General features: G+C 38.2%; 1 protein-coding gene across 1 annotated transcript in view; it reads right to left on the reverse strand.

Moving 5' to 3' along the window:
* Nucleotides 1-4,662: 4,662 nt before the first annotated feature.
* Nucleotides 4,663-27,085, reverse strand: part of RGS7BP (regulator of G protein signaling 7 binding protein) — a 45,358-nt gene continuing 22,935 nt past the window's right edge. Inside the window, exons 3-6 of the mRNA XM_027791257.2 lie at nucleotides 20,620-20,750; nucleotides 10,671-10,818; nucleotides 9,908-9,978; nucleotides 4,663-5,676 (exon numbers count right to left, since the gene is read on the reverse strand). Of these exons, the coding sequence (XP_027647058.2) occupies nucleotides 5,585-5,676; nucleotides 9,908-9,978; nucleotides 10,671-10,818; nucleotides 20,620-20,750 (442 nt within the window). The 3' untranslated portion in view covers nucleotides 4,663-5,584. The remainder of the gene's footprint in view (nucleotides 5,677-9,907; nucleotides 9,979-10,670; nucleotides 10,819-20,619; nucleotides 20,751-27,085) is intronic.

Here is a 27,085-nt window from a genome sequence, read left to right on the forward strand (position 1 = left end):
TTGTTCATGTGTGAAGAAACTAGTGCACAACATAGTGTCATTGCACAACATAGGTTGAATTTTCTTTGCTTGCATATTTACACATTACCCCCAGGGTTTAAACAAGCATGATGTGGGTGCTTGTACTGCATTTATGTGGCAAGGTTTTGGTAGCAGGAGGGTTAGAAGGTGGCTTCTGTGAGAAGATGCCAGGAGCTGCCCCCGTACTGGACACAGCCAATGCAAACTGACTCCAAGATGGACCCACTGCTGGCCAAGGCTGAGCCCGTCAACAACGGTGGTAGTGACTCTGTGATGTCAAGTTTAAGAAAGGGTAAAAACTACTTTGCAACTGCAGCTGGAGAGAGAAGTGCAACTACACGAGAGCAACAACTCTGCAGACACCAAGGTCAGTGAAGAAGGAGGGGGAAGAAGTGCTCCAGGTGTACAGATTTCCCTGCAGCCTGTGGCAAAGGCCATGGTGAGGCAGGCTGTGCCCCTGCAGACCAGGGAGGTCCACAGTGGAGCTGATATCCACCTGCAGGCCATGAAGTACCCCATGCTGGAGCAGGTGGATGTGCCCTGAAGGAGGCTGTGACCCTGCGGACAGCCCGCATTACAGCAGGCTCCTGGCAGGACCTGTGATCTCATGGAGAGGGGCCAACACTGCAGCAGGTTTTCTAGCGGAACCTGCAGCAGGGGACAGGGGACCCACACTGGAGCAGTCTGTTCCTGAAGGGCCACGTGTGGAAGGGACCCACGCTGGAGAAGTTAATGAAGAACTGCAGCCCCATGGGAAGGACTCATGTTGGTGAAGTTCATGGCAGACTGTCTCCCATGGGAGGGACTCCAAGCTGGAGCAGGGGAAGAGTGTGAAGAGGAAGGAGCGGCAGTGACAAAGTGTGATGAACTGATCATAACCCCCATTCCCGACCCCCCTGCACCACACAGGTGGAGTAGGTAGAGAAACTTGGAGTAAAGTTGACCCTGGGAAGAAGGTGGAGGAAGGTGGTTTTAGATTTCTTGTTTCTTATTCCTTATTCCCTGTTATCCTACACTGCTGTTAATTTGCAATAAATCAAATTAATTTCCCTGAGTGGAGTCTGTTTTGCCCATGATGTAATTGAATTGTTATCTCCCTGTCCTTATCTCAGCCAATGGGCCTTTTGTCATTTTTTCTTCCCCTGTCAAGTTGATAAGGGGAGTGATATAGCAGCTTGGTCAGCACCTGGCATCCAGACAAGGTCAACCCACCACAGTGCTCAACAAAAAGCTCCATTAAGTTTGTTGTTGTGTTTTTTTAGTATTTCTCTTGTCTCTTCATTTTCATTTAGTTTACCATACTCCCACTGATTTTCTGTCTTCACATCTGTAGAGTCTTTATATCAGCTTCAAAGGAAATAAATTTTGGGCTATGTAATAAACATGTCCTACAGCAGTTTTAGCCTTACCACAGTCTATACAGCTCTTCAGACTCTTGAAAGTCCTTTAATTTATAGTTATGTATTTACCTTATATTGAAAAAATAATGTATTTATGTTGTATCCCATCCCAAGTATGCCTGCTATGGGATGAATAGTTAATAAGTCACAGGAACAATCTTTTATTTATTGCATAAGTGAACATGCAGATTTTGCATGCCAGCTTTTGCATATTGGGTAAGTTAACAGGCACCCTGCAATATGGATTTACTCTCTATTTCTATATAGTGGCATTTTGCTTCTGCTCTGAAAACTTTACACTGTACATATATAACCAACTTTTTAAACAGGTATTTTTTGTGACATTAAATATGCATGAAAAGAAGAAAGGTACCAGAAACAAATGGTGGTTATAAAGAACTTGGTTTTGTTCTGAAAAGCTAGAGCTGAACAAAGTTTATGAAAAAAGAGTTGGGGGAACCTAACGTATTTGGTGGGTACAGAAATTTTGCTTCATGTTTCTCACCCTGCAAAAGAGTTTTGGTGCCTTTAACCTATAACATTTTTAACTAAAATGTTCAAACCCCATTAAGGATTTACAAAGCAAGTACTGTTTTCCTTGGTATTTTCCCTAAACTGTTTGCTTCCATGCATTCAGGCATTTATCAATGCCAGCTTGTCTTATTTTGTAATACTTGAAAATACAGAAATAAAAGAATGGTTTTAAATCATCTCTAAGTGATTTGTATACCATTTTGATGTGTTAACGTTTTAACTTCTGTCCCACATTTCACTGTTCCATTAAACTAAAAGGTAGTAATATCATCGGCATTTATCTTTCATGAACCTACACAACGTTCTGGGGCTTAAAAAGGTTCTTTTGTTTCTTTTTGAATTCTAGGGGAAGATAATCCTCTGCATTCCTAACTAAGCCAATCTATCCCTTAACACCTCTTCAGTTCAGATACTTACCAGGCCTTGGTTCATGGCCACTATCTATTAAAAGATAACTGGAGGACATTTCATTCACCTTTGATCATGAATATTCCTTAAGTGGCCATAAAGCCTGGGAATTACAGCATGTGTCCATTAGGACTAGTAAAAGGTATCATAAATGCAAGGGGTTTGAGAGAAGCTGCAAATTTCATTAGAGGTATGGCAAGGTTTCAAAATGAGTAAAGACTGAAATTTTAGTAGTCTTTGGTTCAGGAAGGAGAGACACAACTAAAGTTTCCAGAATAACAAAAGGTACAAGGATGTACATATGACGGTACATTTTAAAACACTGCAATCAAAAAGGACGTTAACGAGAACATAGGTAAATCTGTTTCCATCACAGAATATGCTGAAGTTGTGGAACTCATTGTGCTGAGATACGACTGATGTAAAAATCTTGCATATTAATTGACATGTATACATTTGTCTCACATATATTGCATTCCAATAGATGTGGTAAAAATACAGAGATAGGAGCTGTCATGTAACTTGGCATGTTAACTTCTGTCTGATGATGTGGGCAGGTACTGCACTGGACATGCTTACTACTTAATCTGTCCATCTTCCTTTGAAAGCAGCTGTTCAATAAAGACATCACATTGACCTGATACAGTACTTTCTGTGTGTGTACCAATATAATAAGATTTTAGAAGAATCACAGTTTGCTTGTGTGAAATTTTCTTTCTCCCTGTCTCTCTCATAGCATCACTGCATATTCAGCCTTGCATTCATGCACTGTTTTATTGGCACTCATGTCTACAGCATTAATAAAACAGTACCAGTCTGTCTTTTTAACTTACGCTGAACCAGAATTAATTGGTTAACTCTAATTACAGATAATCTCCCCAGACAATATTTTTTAATAGCCATTAGACATCAGGAGTTGTTTTTCCAAAGTTTTAACAATTGCAAAACGTAGTGGACTCGTAGAGCCAGTCTGTTGTAGACTTCTACTGAAAACATGTCAGTGCTGCCATCTTTTGGACATTCTTTAACTACTTATTACAGAAAACTAGGATTTGATTAAGGAGGACATTGTTCATGGGGGATGGGGGGAAAATGTCAAAGAATTAACTTTGAAAAAAAGTCCTGCTGTGGATTTTGGTTCCATTCTTCTTAAAATGCATTCATGCTCACAAGCACAGAGCTTTGTGAGTGTGTAGGGATGTCCCCACATTAAATGCTATGTATGCTGAAGAATACTGTGTGACCTGAATCTTAAAACGCATTGCAGTTACCTTTTTCTGTGCTAATTAAAGAATTCAGTCATGCATTCCTTAGCTGGAATTAATTTCGCTTATGGAAACACAGTTTCAATGAAGGCATTTTAGATTTATTGGTCCTCATTGCATTTGAAGTATTTATTGGGGGCCTGATTATTCAAAAATTTATTTTTTGTCTGGGAGACTGAAGTATGAAATGTGATCAGATCAGTCCAACCGGAAAAAAAACACAACACTGCTTTATCTGAGTGAAAAGAAAAATACCCTTCCAGAGAAATGCTGGACACTCAGTTACATAAATGTCTAAACCAGGAGTGGTATGGCTCTTCAAGAAAAAATCCTGCTTTCCCTTCCTGGGAATTAGATCTGAATTTTTATTCCTTGCTATAGAGTACACTAATATTTCTGACAATGCGGGTGTTTCCATCCTTTCTCAGGGAACAGCATTCTGGGAGAAAAACTGGCAGAAAAATCGGCCAGATCAGACTTTGTAGGTGCCAGATACAGTTCAGTGAATAGCAGTCTCTAACAAACTGCTTTGGGGAGCATGCTAATATTCTATCAAAAAGCCACAGAGAATTTAACTGTGTGGGTGTTTTCTGTGACAATGCGACAGCACCCCTTCACCCACCACTAAACCCTTATGCAGTAAACGGGAATTTGGTTCCTGTTGACATGCTGCATCATGGTGGAATGGCAGAAGGGCTCGTCACCTTCCTCATTTATTACTGACTACAAGGGTATGGTGACCTGCTCTCTACAGCAGTTACAGATGGTTATGGATTTCATAGTGTTGCAGTCTAGCACGAGTTTAGTTCTGGTGTCTTGCCTATCATCCTGAAATGATCAGTACCATGAGTCTGACTCATTCGTACCTACTGCTGCTACTAGCTGCCATTTTAGCATTTATATATTCATCCTGATTTTTTATCTTTTTAAACAAGCTCCTTGAAATGGAAAAATTATCAAAACCTTGCGTACTATTCAGAAAAAAAATCAGAAAAAAAGAGACATATTCCAGCAATACAACTAGAAACAAGACATTTAATTTAAATAAAAAACTTTATTAACAATGTAAAACTTTTAATATCTTACAGTCTCAGATAATTCTGGCATGCCCTATAAGAGTTAATACTTAGTGATATGCAGACAGCATGCTTTGAATTGTACTGGAAACAAAATGGGTTGGTGTTGTGTTTTACATTGTTTATTTTAATACACCTTCTTTTAATAAATTCTTTGTTTTTCCAAAAAGCTTGTAGAGATACTATCTGCTTAAAAGGAAATCTGTTGCTTCTATGCATTGTACAGTATGTAGATATTATGATTCCTCTGTATTTACAAGTTCTAAGTATTTTCATATATGGTTTGTGTATCATAAATTAAGATATTTTTCTATGAAGCTTTTAAATTGAGATATAGTGGAAGACTAAATATGAATGAGAGCACAAAAAGCAACTGGAGATTTTGTGCAAATTCTGTTACAATATTGTTTAAATGTTTTAGAACTTTAATACTTTTGCTGTTAAATAGTTTTCTATGCTTAAAGACTGTTAGAATATGATCCAAGTTATTTACTATGATACTAGTAAGAGTACTGTACTATGCACGAACTTTTAGCTGCAGTTCAAACAATAAAAAAAACTTCAAAATTATCAATTAACCATAATTCATGTGTCTTTTCTCCAAGTGGTTAAAAGTAAGCATGCAAAACATACTTTAAAAAGTTTTAAAAACATTCTTAGTTATGCTAGATCTATTCCACAGCTGGTTTTTGACCACCGCAACTTTAAACTATTAAAACCCTTATTCGGAAAAGGGGGATGGAGCAGAAGAGAAAAAGGAATAGGCTAGTGTAGAAAATGTACTTTATAATCAAGAATAGCAACGTTCATCTTTTCAGTGGTCAAATAATAGTGATTTAATCAAAGTTATGATTTTCCTGGTGCTTCTGTGATTAATCTTCTAACTTGAGACAAGACAACACAGTCCAAAGAATCTTCGCTTCCGTCTTCTTACCAATGGATACGGTGTCAAGTTTAGGAGGCTGCTATCATCTGTGATGAAAAAACCCACATTTTAATACAAGCATGTATGCATACAAAACAGTTTATATAATTTATGTGTCCTAAAAGCACCTGCTTGATTAAATAATAGATCCCATTGTTCTATGCAGAGAATCATGGAATGGTGTGGGTTGAAAGGGACCTTAAAGATCTAGTTCCAACCCCCCTTCCATGGGCAGGGACACCTTCCAGTAGACCAGGTTGCTCAGAGCCACATCCAATGTGGCCTTGAATACTTCCAGGGAGAGGGCATCCACTTCTCTGGGCAAGCTCTTCCAGTGTCTTATCACCATCACAGTAAAGAATTTCTTCCTTCTATCTAATCTAAATCTACCCCCTTTTGGTTTAAAACCAGCACCCCTTGTCCTGTCACTACATGCCATTGGAAAAAGTCCCTCTCCAGCTTTCCTGTAGGCCCCCTTTAGGTACTGGAGGGCTGCTATAAGGTCTCCCTGGAGCCTTCTCTTCTCCAGGCTGAACAATCCCAGCTGTCTCAGCTTTTCTTCACAGGAGAGCTGCTGCAGCCCCCTGATAACTTTGCAGCCCTCCTCTGGACTAGCTCCAACAGGTTCATGTCCTTTTTTTGCTGGGGGCTCCAGAACTGAATGCAGTACTCCAGGTGGGGTCTCACCAGAGTGGAGTAGAGGGGAGAATCACCTCCCTTGATTGTGATCAAAGCCACGCTTCTTTTGATGCAGCCTAGGATAGAGTTGGCTTTCTGGGCTGCAAGTGCACATTGTCAGGTCATGTTGAGTATTCTGTCCACCAACAGCGCCCAACATGATCCTTCTCCTCAGGGTGGCTCTGAGTCCATTCTCCACCCAGACTGTATTGTTTCTGGGATTTGCCCCAATCCAGGCGCAAGACGTTGCACTTGGCGTTGTTGAACTTCATGAGGTTCACTTGGGCCCACCTCTCAAGCCCTTCAAGGTCCCTCTGGATGGCATCCCTTCCCTCCAGCATGTTGACCACACTGCACAGCTTGGTGGTGTTGGCAAACTTTTGGGGGGTGCACTCAATCCCACTGCACATGTCACTGACAAAGATACTGAACAGTACTAGTCCCAGTAAGGATCCCTGAGGAACAGCACTCATCACCAGTCAACACTTGGGACATTGAGCCATTGACCACAACTCTTTGAGTGTGACCATCCAGCCAATTCCTTATTGAGTGAGTGGTCCGCCCAACCATGTCTCTCTGGTTTAGAGACAAGGATGTTATGCGAGATAGCTTTGCACAAGTCCAGGTAGATGATGTCCGTCACTTTTCCCTCATCCATCAATGCTGTAACCCTGTCATAGAAGGCCACCAAATTTGTTAGACACATCTTGCCCTTAGTGATGCCATGTTGGCTGTCACCAATTACCTCCTTATTTCCCATGTGCCTCAGCATAGTTGCCAGGAAGATCTGTTCCATGCTCTTCCTAGGCATGAAATGAGACTGACTGGCTTGTAGTTTCCCGAGGCTTCCTTATTTCGCTTTTTAAAAATGGGGGTTAATGTGTCCACTTTTCCAATCTGTGGGAACTTCAATGGACTTCCACAGCTTCTCAGATATGATGGATAGTGGCGTAGCCACTTCACTTGCCAGTTCCCTCAGGACCAGTGGATGCATCTTATCAGGTCTCATGGACTTGTGCACCTTCACGTTCCTCAGATGGTCTCGAACCTAATCTTCTCCTGCAGTGTGTGGTTCTTCATTACCCAGTCCCTGTCTTTGCCTTCTGCAACTTGGGTGGTATGGCTGGAGCACTTGCAGGTGAAGAGCGAGGCAAAAAAGTCATTGACTACCTCAGCCTTCTCCTAGAGCAAATAATAACCTGAATTTTGTATAGAAGAGTCTTACAATGCTAATTATCAGGATCTCCATGATAAGGTAATAGAAATTTTGGCAGGAAGAATACCAGTTTCATGATGAAATCTAAATGAAATGACACCTCCAGTACTGGGACACCTAAGCCACAATATTCTTGCATGGATGAATAATGTTAGGGTCCCAAAGAAAACCTAAACATAAGTAGCTTGAGAACTTGTAGATACACAAGTTTGGGAATAGTGATCCTAAGGTTAAATTCTGGCTTAATTTAAACATTAAAAAAACAAACCAAAAGACACCCAGATGTTATTGGGTGGCTGTCTGTGCACATTAGGGAGATTTTCCATTTAAAACTGCAACACTGGAACATCTTGGAACATGAAGAGAAAAAGCACTTGTCTGGGAAAGTTAGCACAATATGCTCATCCTGTTTCTGGTTAGCCTTCTGCATTTCATATAAAAACTTTTAAAATTCCTACAAAACATGTATATTAGTGTCTATACTTATGTTACCTCAGGCACTATCAGCAAGCTACCTTGCAAAATCTTTAGAATTCACTTTGAATTTGAGCCATCTTCAGGCATGGTTTCAGGCCAGGAGCTATGCCTCATTATGTTCCTATTCTGGTTACATCAGAGGCCTAGTTTTGATTGTAGGTTCTAAACACTACTGTAATACAAATACTTAACTATAAGAACATACATAAGAGACCATTTAACACTGTGACTCAAGCTTACAAACCACATCAACTAAATTTCCTAGCATAGTAACTCCTGCTGTCACTTAAGAGAATTCCATACAAAAATCAGGTCTGTGAGCAGTCAGTAACATTATGTAAAGCTTTTGTGGACTTGCAATCTTAACTCTGTTCCAGCTGTTCCTGAAATCAACAGCAAAACAGTCATTCATTTGCTGAAAGCAGGATCAGGTCTTGTAAAGATCAGCTTATTCAATGGCATTCATTCACCTCATAATCATTCTCTTAAACAGTGCCTGTAATTCAAATACATGTCAAAATTACAGTCCAGACCATATTAATTACCTATAATGATGTTTGTTTGTTCTATATAATGTTGTTTAGCTTTAATTAATTAAAGGTCTTGGAACATTCTGAAAATTTGAAGTGCTGTATGAATGATGATTATGACTGTCCATTCCTGAGACATCCATTCTCAGAGGTCATCTATAAACTATGATCACAGTTGGAGTCTGTTGGAGCTGCAAAACACCATTTATGATTACCTGATCCTGGGGCATGTCTCAGAGCTTTTAAACTCTGGCTGACATATTTCCCATTCTGGTGCACAGGTGATCAGTGATTTTCTGGCCAATGCTGAAGGGCAGCGTAGACACCAGACAGCAAAGAAAAATTCTGCACACATAGATACTGAATACATCTATGTTCTGAATTCAAGTATCTATATGCTTTATATCTTCCAAATTTGTCTTTTTGTTCCTTATTTCACCACATCATGCTTCTTCCTTCTAGGCTAGGCACAGACTTTATGGCATTTTTCCAGTCTCTGCAACGGCACATCTGTACCATAAGCAATCCCCTTTCTCCTTTCATAGTTTTCCATCAAGCCATCCTTCCATAAACTGTTAATTGTGTAATGAATTAATCCATTCTGTCTTAATCTCTTACGATATTATGATGAATGCTAGACTACTTAGTTACTTGGGACAAGATCTAGGACATACCAGCCATACTTAGCTGCCACTGTGCAAAGACTAGAGAGCATTTAAGAAATACACATTATTAAGAAAAAAATCAAAAAGGAAATACTGTTTTAATGCTGTTTACATGAAGAAAAGAGAGTCCCTGTAGATGTAGCATATTTAACGTCACTGGGCCACAAAATGAAGGCCTATTGCTAAATACATGCATAGGATGGAGATACTACCCCTCTGTGCATTTGTATGAGATGCCTTATAGCTGGCTACTGGCCAGGAAAAGCAGGCTGTTAGCAAACTCAAGACACGTATCTTCTCTGCATAGTCAGTGTCATGTCACAGAAGCTACAAGCCTTGTAGGGGCAAAGCAAACCCCATCGCTCAGTAGGATCCCTATCATAGACTGTGCAATTTACACCTTCTTTACCTTTGAAAAAGCAAGCGTCCTGACACAGGGAATTAGTTGTGCTGCTGCCTTCATGTCACCAGGAAAAGTCTATTATTTTATCTATAGACATTATATCTATAAAAGTCCAGAATACCTGATGTGAAACTTGAGAGGCCAAAGTTCAGATACTAAATTCTGTCTAATGAATCACTAGGGAAGAGATTTCACTTATATTTTCCTTTTTGTAACTTCCATAAAAAAAACCCTCTAGATTTTTCAGAATGGAAGGAAAACCCTTTAATTATCTTAATTTTCCTTACATGAAGAAAATACAAAACCTACCTTGATTTTTCAGTGGTAAAGGCATAGTCTCCCTGAGTTTACTTAAAAGGTTTTTCATTTCCCTCATATCTCTGTGGAAGCAAAAGTTGAAAGAGATACAATAGAACAGCAGTTGAAGACTGAATGGGGAATGGGTCACAGTATAGCTTTATGTGCTGAAATAATGGTGGAATAAATACAAGATCTATTGGGCAAGTATTTGGTTTACATACATGTATCAGATGATGCATACCAAAATAAAGGGCAGTAGATTTAGTAAGGGAGAACTTTCAACTTAATAAAGGAGTCTTTCAACTGCACAGTTAAGAGGGTAAGAGAAGTCCACCTTCAGAAACCTGTGGATGATGTTCCCCTCCCCTCCTAAGGCTTCCACATTTGTAACTACAGGCAGAAACAAGTGAAATGAACTATATTCTATGCTTTCAATTTAGGAATGCAGAACCAGAAGCCCGCAGATTTCAGGAACAGAATCAGAAACCACTCAATGTGAGACAAAAGCTGCCTCTTCTAGAGAATGTGGCCCGCTGCAACATAATTTTCCACCCTTTGTTTTTGACAATTACCCTCTGGTAATTAGCCTAATTAAGAATGACACTTCTCTCTGTCCTTCTTTTAGAAGTGGTTCTCAGATAGGTTAAATGTAACCTATGTAAATGTAAATGTAATACCTTTTATAGTAGCAACACTGGCTGTCTAATTGGAAAAGACCAAATAAACCTGAGACAGAAGCTTGTTTTATTTAGGGATGAAGTGCTACACATACCTTTCAGTGTTTTCAATATCTGTGGAAACCTGCCATAAATGCTGTTGAATATCTGTTGGTGATGATGATGTGTCTTCTAAAATAGGTACTTCAGAACTCTCCTCCACTTTAGTATCTAGGATCTTGGGTGGAGCACAAGGATCTTTTCCTTTAAAATATTTAAACAAAACATACATTCCCATTATTTATCAATTAAAATTATACTTAGATTCTATCACTGATGTTTTGATCTTGATCTTGCACAGTATAAATGAAGAGACTGATGAATGCAAACTCTGAATAAGAACTGTTCAGAAAGACAGCAGACCACACCGATCTGCTAATCAGAGTGCTGCTATATGTTACTCTTACCAAACAAAACTAAGTGAACTCCCACACAGGCATGTGTGGACCTTAGAATTTTACGTAGTGAGTATTATGAAGGGTTTCAGTTAAACTCCAGTGGCTTACACGTGACATGAAAATAAGAGTCAGAGAGGGCAAACCAGAACAAAGGAAGCAAATAAACTACAGCATACATTCTGAAAGCAACTTCAAAAACTCTGATGCTGAACAACACTGCAACCCATGCCTCCTAGTACTACAGCAATACTAAGGGAAAACACAAAAACGTGCAGTTCTTTACTTGGTGATTTTAAAAGTGCTACATAGCTGCCACTACTCACAACCCAATATGCATTATATTCTGAATTTTCATGCTTACACTTGCTTAATTCATGCTCACTATATGAAAATGAAGTGCAGTGTCAGACTTGAATGGGGTCTTCACAGATATGCCAGGGCTTTTGTCAGGGAGAGAATGGAATAAAGGATGTGGACCATGACAGTAGAGCATGCAAGAGTTAAGTATTGGTGGGATTTTTTGGTGTCCTTGCAAACCTCCTGTGGACTGTCTGACAGTATTCCTTTTCTGTAGTGACAAGTACAGTCCTGGCACCAAATAAATTTAAATGAGAAAATTCAAACTGGAGCGCATCCCAGATGCGTTATTGAGAAGTTAATTTTTTTCCCTTTCTGACTTATGAAATGGAGTGAAAAATCTCAGAAAGAAACAAAACTTTCTAAAAATGGAGAAAAAAAGGTCAATGTTTAGCCAGTGGTATGAAGAGTTGAGTAGCAAAATGTTTTTTCATCTGACAATTTTTGCAATTTGAAAAATTTTCACATTGGGATGAACCTGAGTAGTTCCTATAAGGTTTGACAAAAGAACAGAAAGACAAAGAACAGCTAATACAGTAGTGGTCACTTAGCCCATTTTTCTGGGACACTAGAGACCAAGGCTGTCAACAATGCTATATTACTTTTCCACAACACATAAAAGTATCCCCACTATCAGGCTTGTAACCCTGTTGTTTTTTTTTAAACTAGGTCTTAAAATTCCTGGATCTTAAGAAACTCCTTTTGGGCACATTCTCTAGCTATTGTATTCTGGTAAATTATTCTTTTGCTGAAAAAAACCCCATATTCTTAGCTACTTGTCTGAATGCCAAACTAGACATTACTTACACTACAGAACATAACTTTCTTAATGTTTTCATTACTCTTTGAGCCAGTAGCAAGCCCTTTTCCTTGCTTTGCCCCCAGCTAAGTCATCTATGATCCCAAGAGGTTGCATGACCTGACATAACAAGTTTGTCATCTATAAAAGAATGATGTTCAGCATCCCTTCTCTGCTGCTTACTTTGGCACCCACTGCTAAATTCTGCTTTGCCAGATCTCTGTGAGCCACTTTAACTCATCAAATGGTAGAAGATTAGGCCAATAAAAGGAAAAGTAAAATGTGACGTTTTCTGATGTTGCATTGATTTAAGTCAGGTCAGCAAAGCACCCTACATGTGTGAGAGCAAGAGCCGCAGGAGGATGAGGATCCTGTGGCCAGAATCAGTGGAAGGGGGAAAGAAGCGAAGGCGTGATAAGGAAGGGGAGACAGAGAGGAAGGGTCGAGATCTTTCTGGTGGTAACAAGCTATTATGCTAACTCAATTGCTTGTGGAACAGCAGCCTAAACCTACTTTCTAGATTATATGTTTTACTCAGTATCACCTTGTAGGTATAACTTTTTAATTTTTCTAGTTCTTAACTGCAGCTTATGCTGTTATTTGAAGGCAGCTCATATTGTTCAATTTTAATTGTTAATTTCTGTAAGTTTCATTATTTATTACTTCTTCCATTACAAAAAGCACACAACACACATACTGTTACCGATATATCTCAAAGACCACTTCTTTGTAAAAGAGGTTGCCCCAGGGAAACGATCTAATTTGCAACTAATATCTGAAGGTGTTACTGCTGGACTAGGTATTATTTAATTCTCCCATTATTTTGAACTGTTATGTTGGAACTCTGACCTGACCTTCGGTGACATGCTGTCAAGAACAACCCTGTCTATAGATGCATCCTTCAGGGATGTGAAAGGTGTTTCAATGGAAACAATAAAAATGCTAGATGAAATAACAGTAAAGGTTCTTTTTTGCAACTTGAAAGCAGAAGCACTGAGGCTTAATGTTCTTTTTGTTAGCACAAAGGCAAGGTCTTGCAGATTTAGCAGAATGAATGGTGCAGATTTCAACTGAAGAGTTCTTTACCAGTAATTCTGTTGTATATGAACAATTCATGAAGCCTTTCTTGAATTTCAGAGCATCTGCTCAATCACTCGAAAACTGTTAAAGAATCAACTAGTCATAAAGGCTTTGCCTGAATAATGTATATGACTCAGACTTAACATTTCTACATGGTATAGCATGTAGGGAAACAAGCTTTTTAATCCCCTCATCCTTGTAGTGGCAGTAAGGGTAGCTTTTGTATCACACATTCTTAAAGTAGGGATATGAACCCTAAAATTTACTTTCAACTTACTCAACAGACTTTCATTAATTTCAGTTGGAGTTTGATCATGCATGCAGTGTTGTCCGAAGTATCCACATACACTTGCTGTTCTTGCCAGTTGACTAGACAGAGTACTGTCTTCTAGCCTATGCTATATGCTATAAATTCATCATATATTTTTTATTTAAAGGAGCAGAAAATGCCTTTGGTATGAAATTAATTTAATTAAATAATGCTGAAGATCAAGCTTGAGTGAGGATAAATATAAGGGCAGAAAATTGTCAGTTCAGTAAGGTTACATACATCATCTGTGACCACTACGCTTTTTGTGTCTCACCTGTTGTGCTCCTTACCGTTTCTGTGGCTCTGTGTTTGCTTCAGTTGTGCTACTTTATGCGCCTACTTTTAGTAATCACCTACTTCGCAGAGAAACACAATGAAAAAACCATCTATTATAGGTGCCTCAGAGCTAGTCAGATTTCACTGCAGATGAATTGAAAACATCTTTGAGGGGAGTAACAGAATTTAACAAAGCTGAGAGAAGCCCTCTCTCAAAAAGAAGGCAGCATTTGCATCAGAATTCTAACTTGGCAATTAAGGATAAATGCACAAGCTATAGATCACAGCTAAGGTAAATGAAAAGGAGAACATAAGAAGGGGAGTAGGAAAGAATTGTGCAGAAAGTAAAAAAGAGATGTGGCAAATACGGCTAACAGCCTGATCAACATTCCTGACTTATGCTTGGGACCTTCAGAACTCATAGACTGTCTCACTGGAAATATTATTAAGGAAAATGCAACAGGAGCAACAACTCTGTGATATAAATTGTTTTCCTCCTTCCATGCCTGTTTTTTGTTCTATTTAGTTTGGCCTCTTCACGGTGTCCACATGACAATGGGTGGTTCTCTGGATTTTTTGAATGCTTGTTTCTCCACACCTGTGTGCTTCTCTTCTCTCCCATATCTTATCCCTCTTGTGTAATATGTGTAAGTGATTACACACATCTTCCAGTCTTTAAATAGAATTGAGATTGTAGTACATCCATTAAACAATCCTGCCTTTCTGCTTCAAAATTCTGAATAGCATGTAATTTAAACAAAGTCAAATAAAACAAAAATCCCTTTATTGAACGTAGGGTCTATTTTTGTAATCTCCAATATAAGCTATCACAGGCTCTTACACACTATTTTAGGGAAATACATGTTATCGCAAAACATATTGGAAAAACAGCAGTTATGCTCTGAACCTCTCATATGGCACATGATACACTGTTATCTGTGATTTGGTATCATTCTGATGTGCCAACAATGCAGGAATGAGTTCAGTCTGAATTTACATCACAAAAGCCTAATGATTTTCCCATAAGACTCAATTCTTCCCTTTCTTACTTAAGTATTCAGCTGGTATGATTCTGCCCTCAGCTACATTTATTTAAGTCACATGGGGACCACACATCACAATTACAGTAACGGAACTGTGATTTTTTCTTCAAGGCTTCCAAATAGGCTTATGGTAAGAATAAACAATATATAGGTTATAAGTGTTAAAGTATTTTGCATCTTGTTCTGAGAAATTATTAAAGTATAAACATTAAGAAAAAACACACAGGAAAAAAAGAAAACACTCTGAGGCCAAGAAACTGTAACATTCTCGGAATCTAATGTATCCTGGACTCATTTTTTCCCATAGATATTCAAATTCTACTAAAATGACTAGAGCTATGTGCAAATAACTGGCAGCAGGAATTACCTCTCCATGTGTGTACGTTTTTTTTCAGCAAGTTACAAACAATATAACAGGTTGAACTGATTCTGGACCATAATAATGATATTCTTATAACTACAGGTGAGCAGTGACTTATTTTGTTCAAACTCAGCCTAAATGACAACCAGTTTCAAACCTTGTCCTTCTCTGACAAGGTAGCTTTAACTAATTTTACAGCATGTTTTCAGCTCTGGAAAACACCTCCAGCTAATTTTAACTGTCCCCTCTTGCCTTTGATTTGTTATATGGGCTTATTCCCTTAACTACTACAACGAGTGCCTTGTGCATAGCTAGCTAATAGAATGATGGCAATCTCCAGTTTAGGGTTTTTTAAGACATTTTCTAATATATGTATTGATATAACCAAACAAGTCAATTGTATCTGTAGAGCATCCTAAGAAATGAATAGTTTCTATATAAACATTTATAGACATTAGATTTCCATAATGTACACTTTCACAGTGACATGCCATAATGATCCAATTATAATAATAATATTTTACAGTTTCTAACAATGAAAGGAATATGTCATTATTGTGGAAACACGAATCCGCAAAGCTCTTTTATCTGTTATGTTTACATACTAAAAATGCAATGAAGTTCTTTATAAGGTATCAGTGAAAACCTTTGACCCCAAAATATTTGTGGCTGAATACAGCAATGTATGCTGAAGTGTACTTAAGAACTCTGAGGTAGTTCTAAGTTTTCTCAGTGTGGGACCTTGACAACCTCTGTATTAATCTGGAAAAAGCATAATCACATTCAGCAGCTTCCATGGACAGAAATTATGCCAACTACTTCCTCTAAGACTTTGCTAGCTAAGCCACATTTTGATTATTTAATCCAAAGAATAGTCAATGTTGGGAACATGCAATGGCAATAAAGTAGACATATAACATTTAAAGGAATTGGAGCTGAATTTTGTAAACACTTCAGAGGGGTACCTAAGCTCCTTCGGAGTATCTTACTTTCCATGAAACTCTTAATTCAAATTTTAGTAAGTATTACTAGGTTTAAGAACTGTGACAGTGCTCCCCAAGGCACAAAGCTATGTAATTCAAATGATGCAGGGGAACAAATAAAAGCAAAACCAAAATTATGAAAGAAGCTGCAGGCCCATCTGTTGCTTGACAAAGTCTAAGATGATTCTGTTTAGTGAAGTTCTGCCAGAGTGTGATAATGATGCAGAAGAAAACTAGGTGAACAAATGCAGTGAGAAGTTTCAGAAGATTGTCTGGAAGAGCTGGGACATGAGCTACCATTTCCCGTATCTGCCACTCCCCACCCCCCAATAGGTCTTTGCTGTAGTTATCTCCAGCAGGTATTTGCTATGTCAAAAGGGACAGCAAGATCCTTAAAACCATCATATTAGGGACTGCAGGAAGAGACAGGAGAGTTTCTCAGAGTGCTACTCTGAAAAATGGACTCTATATGTACCCAAAGTTCTCATGGGATCCTATCCAAGTTGTTTAAACTCAGAACCTCAAAATAGTTACTGACAAAGTATTTCTAATTGTCTGGTTGCTCAACCCAGAGACTCTTCGTGCTCAGCTGCTACTGAAAAATTATTCTATGAACACACAGCACTGCATAAAGTGCACTGCAATCTCAGATTCTAAATTAGCAATCCTAATCTCTCTTTGTTCCTTCCTTACAATGGGAAAAATTGCTACTACCTCACTACTCAAGGCTGTTCTGAAGACACTCCCATCAGTGTATGAGTTACTGAGAAAGGTCTGAGGAAGAGAAGGATTTTGCCTTTAGCACAGAACTGTGTGCAATAAATACATGACACTGAACAATTAGGATAAAAGAAAGATGTATGCACAAGTAAATGTTGCCAAATTAGTTAGCCAAGTTAGTTAGCTAGACTCTTGGGATTGTGGAAAAAGTAATAAAATACATGATTAGGTAACAAAAGTCTTGGTAACTACAAAAAGCTTGAATTAAAGCTACTTGAGCACATTTCACTGTGTTCTCTGCAAACTTTCTGAATGTTGAACTTTGCAATCATAACATATTTTCAGCATTGGGTTTTTGTGGTGTATGTGTCTTAGAAAAAATTTATTAGAGAGCACTTACCTCTGTTTACTTACTGCATAACACAGCTGGAAATATTAATGGCTTTTGGCCCCGCTATGACTGTTATATCTCAAAGAAATAAAACTATCAGACTTTTCTAGCAGAGGTTGTATGACAGCAGTAAATTAATCTAAACCACTGTAAATGTGCAAGGCCTTTCTGTACAGGAAGCTTGATATATACTATACAGTATATATAGGAATGTTTGTTCAGTAGAACAGAAAGATAAGAAAATATGAGAAGATCAGTGATGTGAAAGTGAAAATATTCAAAGCCCAGCCCTTCAGATCATCGTGTAGCATTTCAGGGAGCACTGGCTGAGTTTCTCTCGGGAAAAGAGCATCAGCATCAGTCCACTGCCTTAACTTTATCAGTTCTATAGTATGGTTCAATACGTCTGGTCAAGATACCAGTATCCACGTTACTATCTATTAGCTGCAAGTTGCTGAGAACAGCCTGCATGTCATTCTACCTGAATCTCTGCTGGCTCCCAAGTGAAAACATAAATAGGTGAAATCTCATGGAAGATTTAAAAAACTAACAAACCACTTACCCAACAGGTAAGAGGATTAGAAAATGGAAAATATTACATCCAAATGGAAAATACCTTCAAAAATGAGCTTTAAGACACAGGAAGGACATCATACACAATAATTTATGAATTAAGCAAATTTTCTAAGGGTAGTACTCTTCATACACAAGGAAAAGAATATTTTTTTAATATGGTCACTTGGTGAAAAACTAGACAGGTGAAAAAATAAAAAAGCTATATATGAACAGCAACACCATATATTTTATAATGGTGAAATTATCATTCCTTTCATTCCTAGAGATAAATTTCTGCATTTTGCCTACACTGCAGTTCCATTTGCCCTAAGTAAAGGAATTAAAGAAAGGTATGGGTTCATTCTACTCCTTGGAAAATAATATGTTTTGGCAGAACACAGAATAACTACGTTTCAAGGTCACCTAGTCTAATACCCTAGTGATAGCATGGCCAACTTGCATCAGATTGCTCAAGGCTCTTAGTGTTACCAGTATCTCCAAGGATGGAGATTACACAGCCTCTTTGGGTGCCTATTCTAGTATATGACTACCTTCAATGTGAAAAAATATTTAACACATAACTGGAATTTCCCTTGTTGCATGATGCTTTTACAATACTTCTAGGTGTTGTAAATACCAAGTATTTAATATACAAGAGCAATGTTCTATTGGTTCAGTTCCAAAATTAAAAATATTTGAATCCTGTGATTATAGAATTTTTGCCTATTATGGTTTTTTTTCAAAGAATGTCAGAAAAACTTGGAGCCAAGTCTCTATATAATTTTTGGATATAGGCCAAAAATTACTCTATTTAGCAATGGCAGAACAGCTACTATGACTTCTTCTATGGTAAGATGATGAACCAGTGTATTTCAAAAGTACTGTCAGATAGGAACTAAGCTGGCCCATAGTGTAATGCTGTAATTCATCTTATTCAAGTTTAGACATATAGTTGGTGTTTAGTTTAAGTTATTAATGCAGTCTCCATCCAGAGGTAAAAAGGAGAAAGAAGACATATCAGGGTTACTCAGGTCACTTCAGGCTACTTTCTTTTCTGCAATTACAGATAGTGGTTTGACAACTGTAGCCAATGCTAGGAAATGTAGCACAATAAAAAATTATGATTAATTTTAGCAGCTATTGGGACCTTGTTATACAATGTCTCTGTTACTTCTGTCTCTTCCTATTTTATAGATTTCTTTCCAACTTGAGAAAATCACTGAGAAGCTCAGTTGAGCAGTTAAAAAGCTCCAGTTCTTAACTTCATATCAAAAATACCAGTGGCTTTAGCTGTATCCTATAGCTAGATGTGAAAAAAACATTATGGGATCTTTCAACATGACAGGAAGTACGTAAGGTTCATTACAAAATCATCATCACAGTTCACTACAGAACTTTGTCTTGTCTTTAACTAGTATATTCTGCTGAGATATTATCTGGGGAAAAAGTAGTTAGAATCAGCACAGATATAGTCCCAATCAGTGTATGCCACCACTGAGTAACAGAGGTTACAATGCCCCTATTTAGTAAATTATCTGCATTTCTACATCTTCCTTTCAGTAGGTGGCTAATCATATATATAATCATTAGAAAGATGCATTTTCACTAAAGCAAGGACATCTCCTTTGTGTGTAAAAATACTCTATGAGGTAGATATTAGTTCTGAATCTAGCATCTAGTTTTATAAAGGTGGGCTGATTTTAGCTGTATTTATCTGTCTTATGCTATAAGCTGGCATTGCTGGGTAGTAAGGGATCAATTTAGTACTAAACCCATACCATATTGCTCCACAAAACACCTTCCCTCAAATATCATACCCAACAAATACCTCTAATAAAATGACTAAGATAGTTTGCCCACCAGTCTGACTAATGACAACTAAAACGTTTGGGACCACTCTTTTAAAAAAAATCTCAGACTTCTAAACTGTCAGGACATTAGTGATATGTACCTGATATGATATACCTCTGTAAGAATGATGATAATGAAACAGAAATACAGCTTTTCTTCAGTAGCTGAAAAGCTTCAGTGGTATAGTTCATTTTACAGTTTGGTGCTTGCTGTGGTTTAACTGTGGCTGGCAACTAAGCCCCACACAGCTCCTTGGTCACTTCCCCCCGGTTGGGATGAGGGAGAGAATCAGAAGGGTAAAAGTAGGAAAACTCATGGGTTGAGATAAAGACAGTTTAACAAGTAAAGTAAAAGCTGCGTGGGCAAGCGAAGTAAGGAATTCATTCACCATTCCCCATCGGCAGGCAGGGGTTCACCCACCTCCAGGAAAGCCGGGCTCCATCACCTGTAACAGTTATTTGGGAAGAAAAATGCCATCACTCCCAAGTCCCTCCCTTCCTTCTTCTCCCAGCTTTAAATGCTGAGCATGACATCATATGGTATGGAACAGCCCTGTGGTCAGTTGGGGTCAGCTGTCCTGGCTGTGTCCCCTCCCAGCTTCTTGTGCACCCCCAGCCTGCTCGCTGGTGGGGTGGTGGGAGAAGCAGAAAAGGCCCTGGCTCTGTGTAAGCACTGATCAGCAGTGACAGAAACATCTCCGTATTATCAGCACTGTTTTCAGCACAAACACAAAACATAGCCCCATACTAGCTACTATGAAGAAAAGTAAATCTATCGCAGCCAAAACCAGCACAGTGCTTTGTCTTTCATGCATACCAGTGCCTGCCCCAAAGACTGTAATTTTTTAAAACGAGTGTCTGTATATTTGTGCAATTCAATACCTTTCCGATGAAACTGCAGTGATCCTAGCAGACATATGGACTTCAGCATTTCTGTTGTGTACATTTCTAAGCAACACTGCAACTGGATGTATAGTCTACAGATTTCAGGATGAATTTCACCATCTTCTGGGCTGCAGTAAAGGAGAAAAAAAAGTAGTTAAGAATAGGACTGGAAGTATGTTTTTCATAAACTTAACTGTTTCTGTAAGTGCTAACCAAGGATTTACCCAGTCTTACCTGAGAATTAGGTTTTCAATGCTTCTTCCAAAGGTACTGTCAATAGGGAAGCATATGGTAAGACTGAAGATTTAGGATTTCAGCCATTACATGCTCAGACATTCTTGTTATTGGTTTGCTACATAGTGGTGTTAAATGGTAAGATAACCCTCAAAACTATATTTTGTAACTAGAGGAACCTGCTTTTCTAAATAAGCTGAATCTAATGGTACTTCTGAATATTACTGCTAAGAAATGAAAAAACATTTTCAGCATGTTTTCAGATTTCTAGCCTATGAATAATATAAATGAAGCTTTCACAATAAAAAGATTGCTAACGTTCTTTACAGTGATTGACCTTCCTATGGTTAAACTGATGCTTCAAAAGACCCTCCTGCATATGAAGTAGAAGTAGACTTGTGGATTTCCACACAGGAACAAAAGCAATTTATCTGACAAATTATGTGCAGCAACACTAGATTGGGCTGCTATGGTCAAATAATTCCTTAACACCAGTCTAGGCCAAAGGCTTTGAGACCTACAGCAGACAATGTCTACTTTAACCAGTAAAATAGGTTCTTTCTGACCTAAGGTAAGAGGTGATTATTTGCATCTAGATCCAGGGTCCAGTCAAAATGTTAAGTCCAGGTCTTTTGTTAAGAACAAAGCTTAAAGACTCAATTTTAAGGAAAATCCTATCAGTTTGTGTTGATACAGTCCTACTGAAGTTCGGTTCAAATGAATACTGAATAGCTAAACATTTTAATTCCTCTGTTTGAGATTCACCATTATTTCTAATGAAGGAGACCACACATTGCCTAGAAAGCATGCATCTTCTGCCACCAATTTCAGTGACACCAAGACTAGACTTAGTCATATCCCAGGGTAAGAAAATAGGTTCGGTATAAGGTAGGCCATGATGCATCTGACTCGGTGAGTAGGAGAAAGGAGCAATCTTAAGGAACATTTGATGCAAGGACTTGCCATAATCTACCCCCAGTGAGTAAGAAACTGTGGTTTTCCAAGGCTCTCAAGGGTCCTCAAGGACAGGAGTCCCCCCAAGTGGCATCAGAACCTAAATGTGACCATGAAGGTTTCACAGAATTGGGAAGAACCTTCCTAAAAGGAAAAAGCAACCCTAGCACTTCCACAGCACATGAAGGAGGACTACTGGTGTTTGTACATGCCAATGAGACCTGCTAAGAACCACAGTAGTGGTAAGACGTACAATCAAGAATGTTTAAACAAGGAAAAAATGAAGTCAAAAAAGGAGAAAAAAAAAAAAAAAAAAGACAAGGTTGGAAAAGACTGAAGATTGAAAAGAAATCATGCTAGACTTACATCAGAAGGAACGAAGGAAGATTGGTCCCACCTGCTAATTCATTACAAAACTGACTGGAGTACAAATTACAATTGCTGTGGTCCATGTTACCTCAGGAGCAATAACACACACCTGCCCACCCCAGCAGCTTTATTTCTTTTGGCCAGACTATAATATGTGCACTTCTCTTAAGCCACATCTACATCTCTACTTTTAAAGTGAAGTCTCTTTTTGTTGACAAATTATACCATGCATGATATGCCATTTCCTGCATCTTGTCATAAATACAGAATAAAGCTATGGTGGCAGAACAAACAGCAATCACACTCGAGGATGTCTTTTCAGCTGCTTCCTATAATATCTATTCCTATCCTCAGTGATTCCAACTCTGAAAACATTTAATAACCTTAAGACCCTGAATAACTTTCCTGAAAAATTAAGATACCTGACAGATTTTGTTTATTCAGAATCAAGTCCTGTGCTGCGTATGAAAACACATATTTCCTAGAAATGGATCCATGTTGAAATCTCACATTCTTTTCAAAGGATAGGAATAACATACATATTTTTTTAGTGAGTGCACAAGCAGTAGTGTAACAAAATAAAGAATTATAGTTCTCAAATGCTGAAAATTATGCTTAGAAGACACACAGCATTATAACACACATACATGCAAACAAAATGGCTTTGGGATAAACTGAACTTAATTTTTTCAAGACTGTACTTACCTGCAAATTCCTCAAGACACTTAGAAGCTCTATTTATTACAATGTTTTACACTTTTTTACCTTGCATCAAGTATCTAGTACTTTTTATCTTGCATTGATACACAGTATCTAGTCCTGGTTTCACAAGAGTTAAATCTTAACTTTCTCTGCAGTTGCGTGTGCTGTTTCTTTCATTTGTAACCTACCTATTTGCTGTATGAACTCAATCTGTCATCACTTTGCTGATTAGAAATGGACTGTTATAAACAATAGCCATAAATTTAATAGCATTTATTTTCAAATTGGCAGATGGCAAGAAGGGGCTTTAATGTAATCATATTGGTGTTAACCAAAGCAGATGAAACACATAATGCTTAGATATAAATTTGGTTTAGTATAAATCAGGAGCAATTTTTCAGCAGCAGACTGTTATTTCTAAATTGTACCAGCATTTTCAAGGCCAGATCTAGTCCTTTGTTTTGCATGTACTGCTCCTAATGATTTCAACATTTTTGGTAAAAGAGTTACTACAAAACTGGATGAATCTAGAGCAGAACAGGATTCTGATGTAAAAGGCAGTTTCAGGAATTAATGTAACCTTACAGAATACATCTGACCAAACACAGCATAAACAAGCAACTAGCCAATTACAGCAAAAGTACAGTATATAAGGTTTTCTTCCTCTGGAATAGTATTTTAACTTTCTGAACTTTCGGTCTTATATACCCAGTTTTATTTCTCTGGTAGCTAAATCTAAGAACCATGCGATACATATTTAAATAATACATGGCCTCTTGGTGGCTTTTACTATCCTGATTTGTCCTACCTTTTAGCTTACAGGTAAGATTTTTTAATATTTTTTAGTGTCATGTATTCTTACATGTGCATTTAACACTGTTCTCAAGTTCAGCACCATGGAATTAAAGCAGTAGATGGAGGTAACAGCTTTAATTTCCCTCCATTGTCTGCATCACTTACTGTTGCAGCTTATTTCCCAATGAGCACACATAACAGTCATCTTTATCCTTACCAACAGAAGGATTACTAAAAGATTTAGAAGTGCAGAATTCCATTTTTAAAATTTTTCTTTCTTTCCATTTTTTTTCTTTCTTTTTTTTTTTTTTTTCTTTCTTTCCATTTCCACTTTCCACATTTAGCACCCAGGCCCAAAATATAGCTCTTCAGACTTACTGTTTATTTCATGTAATACCCAAGTCTTGAGGTCCCACCAATATACAACCAAGCACACTCAGTTTCTGCATATTTCCTAGCTGCCTAAACTTTTCTTTCTGAGCAGGATTTCCTCTTTCCTGCAGATGAACTACTAGCAATGGATAAATGAATCACTGATTTGCCTATTCCACCTGCAGGGCATTGCCCCATCAATGTTCACACACTAAGTGGAAATAAAGCCACCACAGATGGTAATGATAACCTTTTTCTGCTCAGTGATGAGACCTCTTTCTGATAGGGAGATACAGATCTACTCCACTCTTTCATGCAAGTAAAGCTGAATCTGTGAAACTCCTCTGAAAGCTAGGATTCTCTAACCACAAGTCTATCACTAAAAGGACATGTATCATGGAAATATAATTTCCTTGTATCACAATCAGATAACACTGGATTATGGTTGTCCTATTTTTCTCTGCATCGTTTCAAGTGTTAGAAATACTTTGATTTTTTTAGAAGTCATGGCCATTACATGAACTTTGTTTACGATGTTGAATCTACTTCTTCCCTTCTGGATGTCACTGGCAAAAAGACTGAGGGTCTGCACACAGCTGCAAGAAAATGGTATTGTCCTCATACAGCTATCTGATTTCTAAGAAGCAAAAATGGTGAAAACCTTTCTTTAAAATGTCTTTGGTCTTATTGACCACATTTTTAATTGTGCAGACTAAGAAAGCAGATATTATACACAAGATGATTGGCTCATAAGCCAATTAAAATTTATCAGTGACTTCCTATTCACAAATGAGCTGGAAAAGTAATTGGAAAGCACAGTAATAGGTATTTTAATTAAGGTTTTTTTGCTGCTGTAAATCTGATTTATTTTTCTTGTAGGCTATATTAATGAATATCATGAGAATAAGAACTAGAAATGTCTATGATTGCAGGAGGGGGCCTGGAAATCAGGACCATGGGTGGCAATCAGTTAGCTGAGGGGAATGTGCTCGAGCTCGTAGGTCAGGAACCCTGGGAGGACGCGGAGTGTGAATAGGTAACAATTAACAGGGTGAGTCATGCCGAGAGAGGATAGGGGAGTGGGGGATGGATGGTGCCAAGGAGAGGTAACACCTTGCTGTTAATTAATGGCTGTAAACACTTACTTAAAGTGTCCTTTGTTTGTAGTTAACCGCCAATCGGGGATTGCCTAGTATGTAATGCCTAGCTTAAAGAACCAATCTGTTTAAAGCGCGCAGCTTCTGAAAACATATATAAACTCGTGATTGTGTACAATAAATCGACATTTGCTTGCATCAAGCAGCCCTGTCTCTCCATCGCAGCATATGATAGATGTATTTTCCCACCCATTCTTGTTTTTTCAAGAATATGGAGCATCTGTAATTGAACTGCAAGCAAAATTCTTCTCTTGTATGCAAATTCAGAGTAACAGCAGTGTTATCCAAGCAAAATATTTTTAATTATCCACAGTTTATACAATAAGAATTATTTCCAGGCTACTACCCTCACTGATTGTCTCAAACTGTTTAATTAGTGCTTAATTACAGTAATGACCACAAGAATTCCGTTAGCTTGCAACTGAACAATGTTCTTCTATGCATGCATACAGGCCTCATTTTCATTTCTGAAAGACACATGCTCTGATGACGATGAACATAAAGACTTCTATAATCCCTGAAGTACATTCTGTGTAGTGGTCTTAAAATTTCCCTTACAAGTGTCAACAATTCCCCTCCACTCGGTAATTTTTTACTTCAATACGTTCAGTCTCATGCCACGAGCAATGCTGAACAGGGGACTAGTGGGACTAGAATGCTGATTATGGTATGTTTCTTATTAAATAGCTTATACCCAATTTGTATTTATTTACCAAAAAAAAAAAGTTAATGCAAACTTGTATTATTACCCCCCAAAGTCAGCTACCTCTGTTTTAGTCAGTCCAGCTGATTTCTATATGAAAACCACTTAAAGAGAATCTCACATAACACAATCTCATACAACTACTGTGCTAAATCATGTTCTCAACAGAGCTAACAGCTTATGTGCAGCTGGCCACATGGGAGCTAGCACAGCACTGAGTACTGGCCCATGAGCCAAAGTCCAGCTCCTCATCTCTGGCTTCTGAGCACAGCTGCCACGAGGCTGTGAAAATAAACTGAACTCGCTTCCTGCATCCATTATGGAGCAGAAATTTTCTTGCTTCTTTCTATCCACTTAGGTAAGATAAAGAAGTTCTGGTAAACCTTAGAGGATCTGAATATGCAGTTTGTGGCTTCTTGGGGATACTTCATCTGACAGGGGAGCATTGCTGCCTTTCACAAAATGAATGCAATGAATGGCTCATATAGGAAGCGACGAAAGATAGAATTTATGGAATTCTATGCTTCTGAGTAAGCCTCTTGATTTGCCAGTGAAGTGGCAAGACACATGTGTTCCTATACATGAGGAAGGGGGAATGGTGAGATGGGTGTACATGTGCTTATGCAAGTATTCTGCATGCAGGGTAAAATTTATAGGTCCATACAAGCTGGCATATTGCATAATAACTGTCACATGTCTCTCCTGCCTGATCTTCACTAGAAAAAACTAGTCTTTGATTTTCAAATAGAACTATGAGAATGTGTTTACATCATACAGAGATTTTTTTGTTTTGTTATTAATAATAATAACTGTATGAAAGAAAGTCAGATGGTTAGCTTATTAACACTAACAATGACATTTCCTATCATGAGGTCTGTATTATTACTTACTTGACCAAGAAACACTTGCTGATGCCTAGGGAAAACTAGCAGATCATTTGGCTCTGATCTTCCTTCTTTCTGTCTTTGCTAAATTATGCTGATGGTTGTATATTAAATACTTTCAAATATCATGTCCCTCCCTTACTAGGAATTTCTGTAGTTGTCACATGGACACTATACCACCAGGGTGTCATAAAGGGTAGAAGTCCTTATTCAAAGACACCAACACTACTCAGTTGATAAGAAACTTGTGCTACTGTGAGCCACACTTCTACAGTTTCAGAGCTCTGATATCG

This window comes from Falco peregrinus, chromosome Z, assembly GCF_023634155.1.
Source record: "Falco peregrinus isolate bFalPer1 chromosome Z, bFalPer1.pri, whole genome shotgun sequence".
Classification (NCBI taxonomy): domain Eukaryota; kingdom Metazoa; phylum Chordata; class Aves; order Falconiformes; family Falconidae; genus Falco; species Falco peregrinus.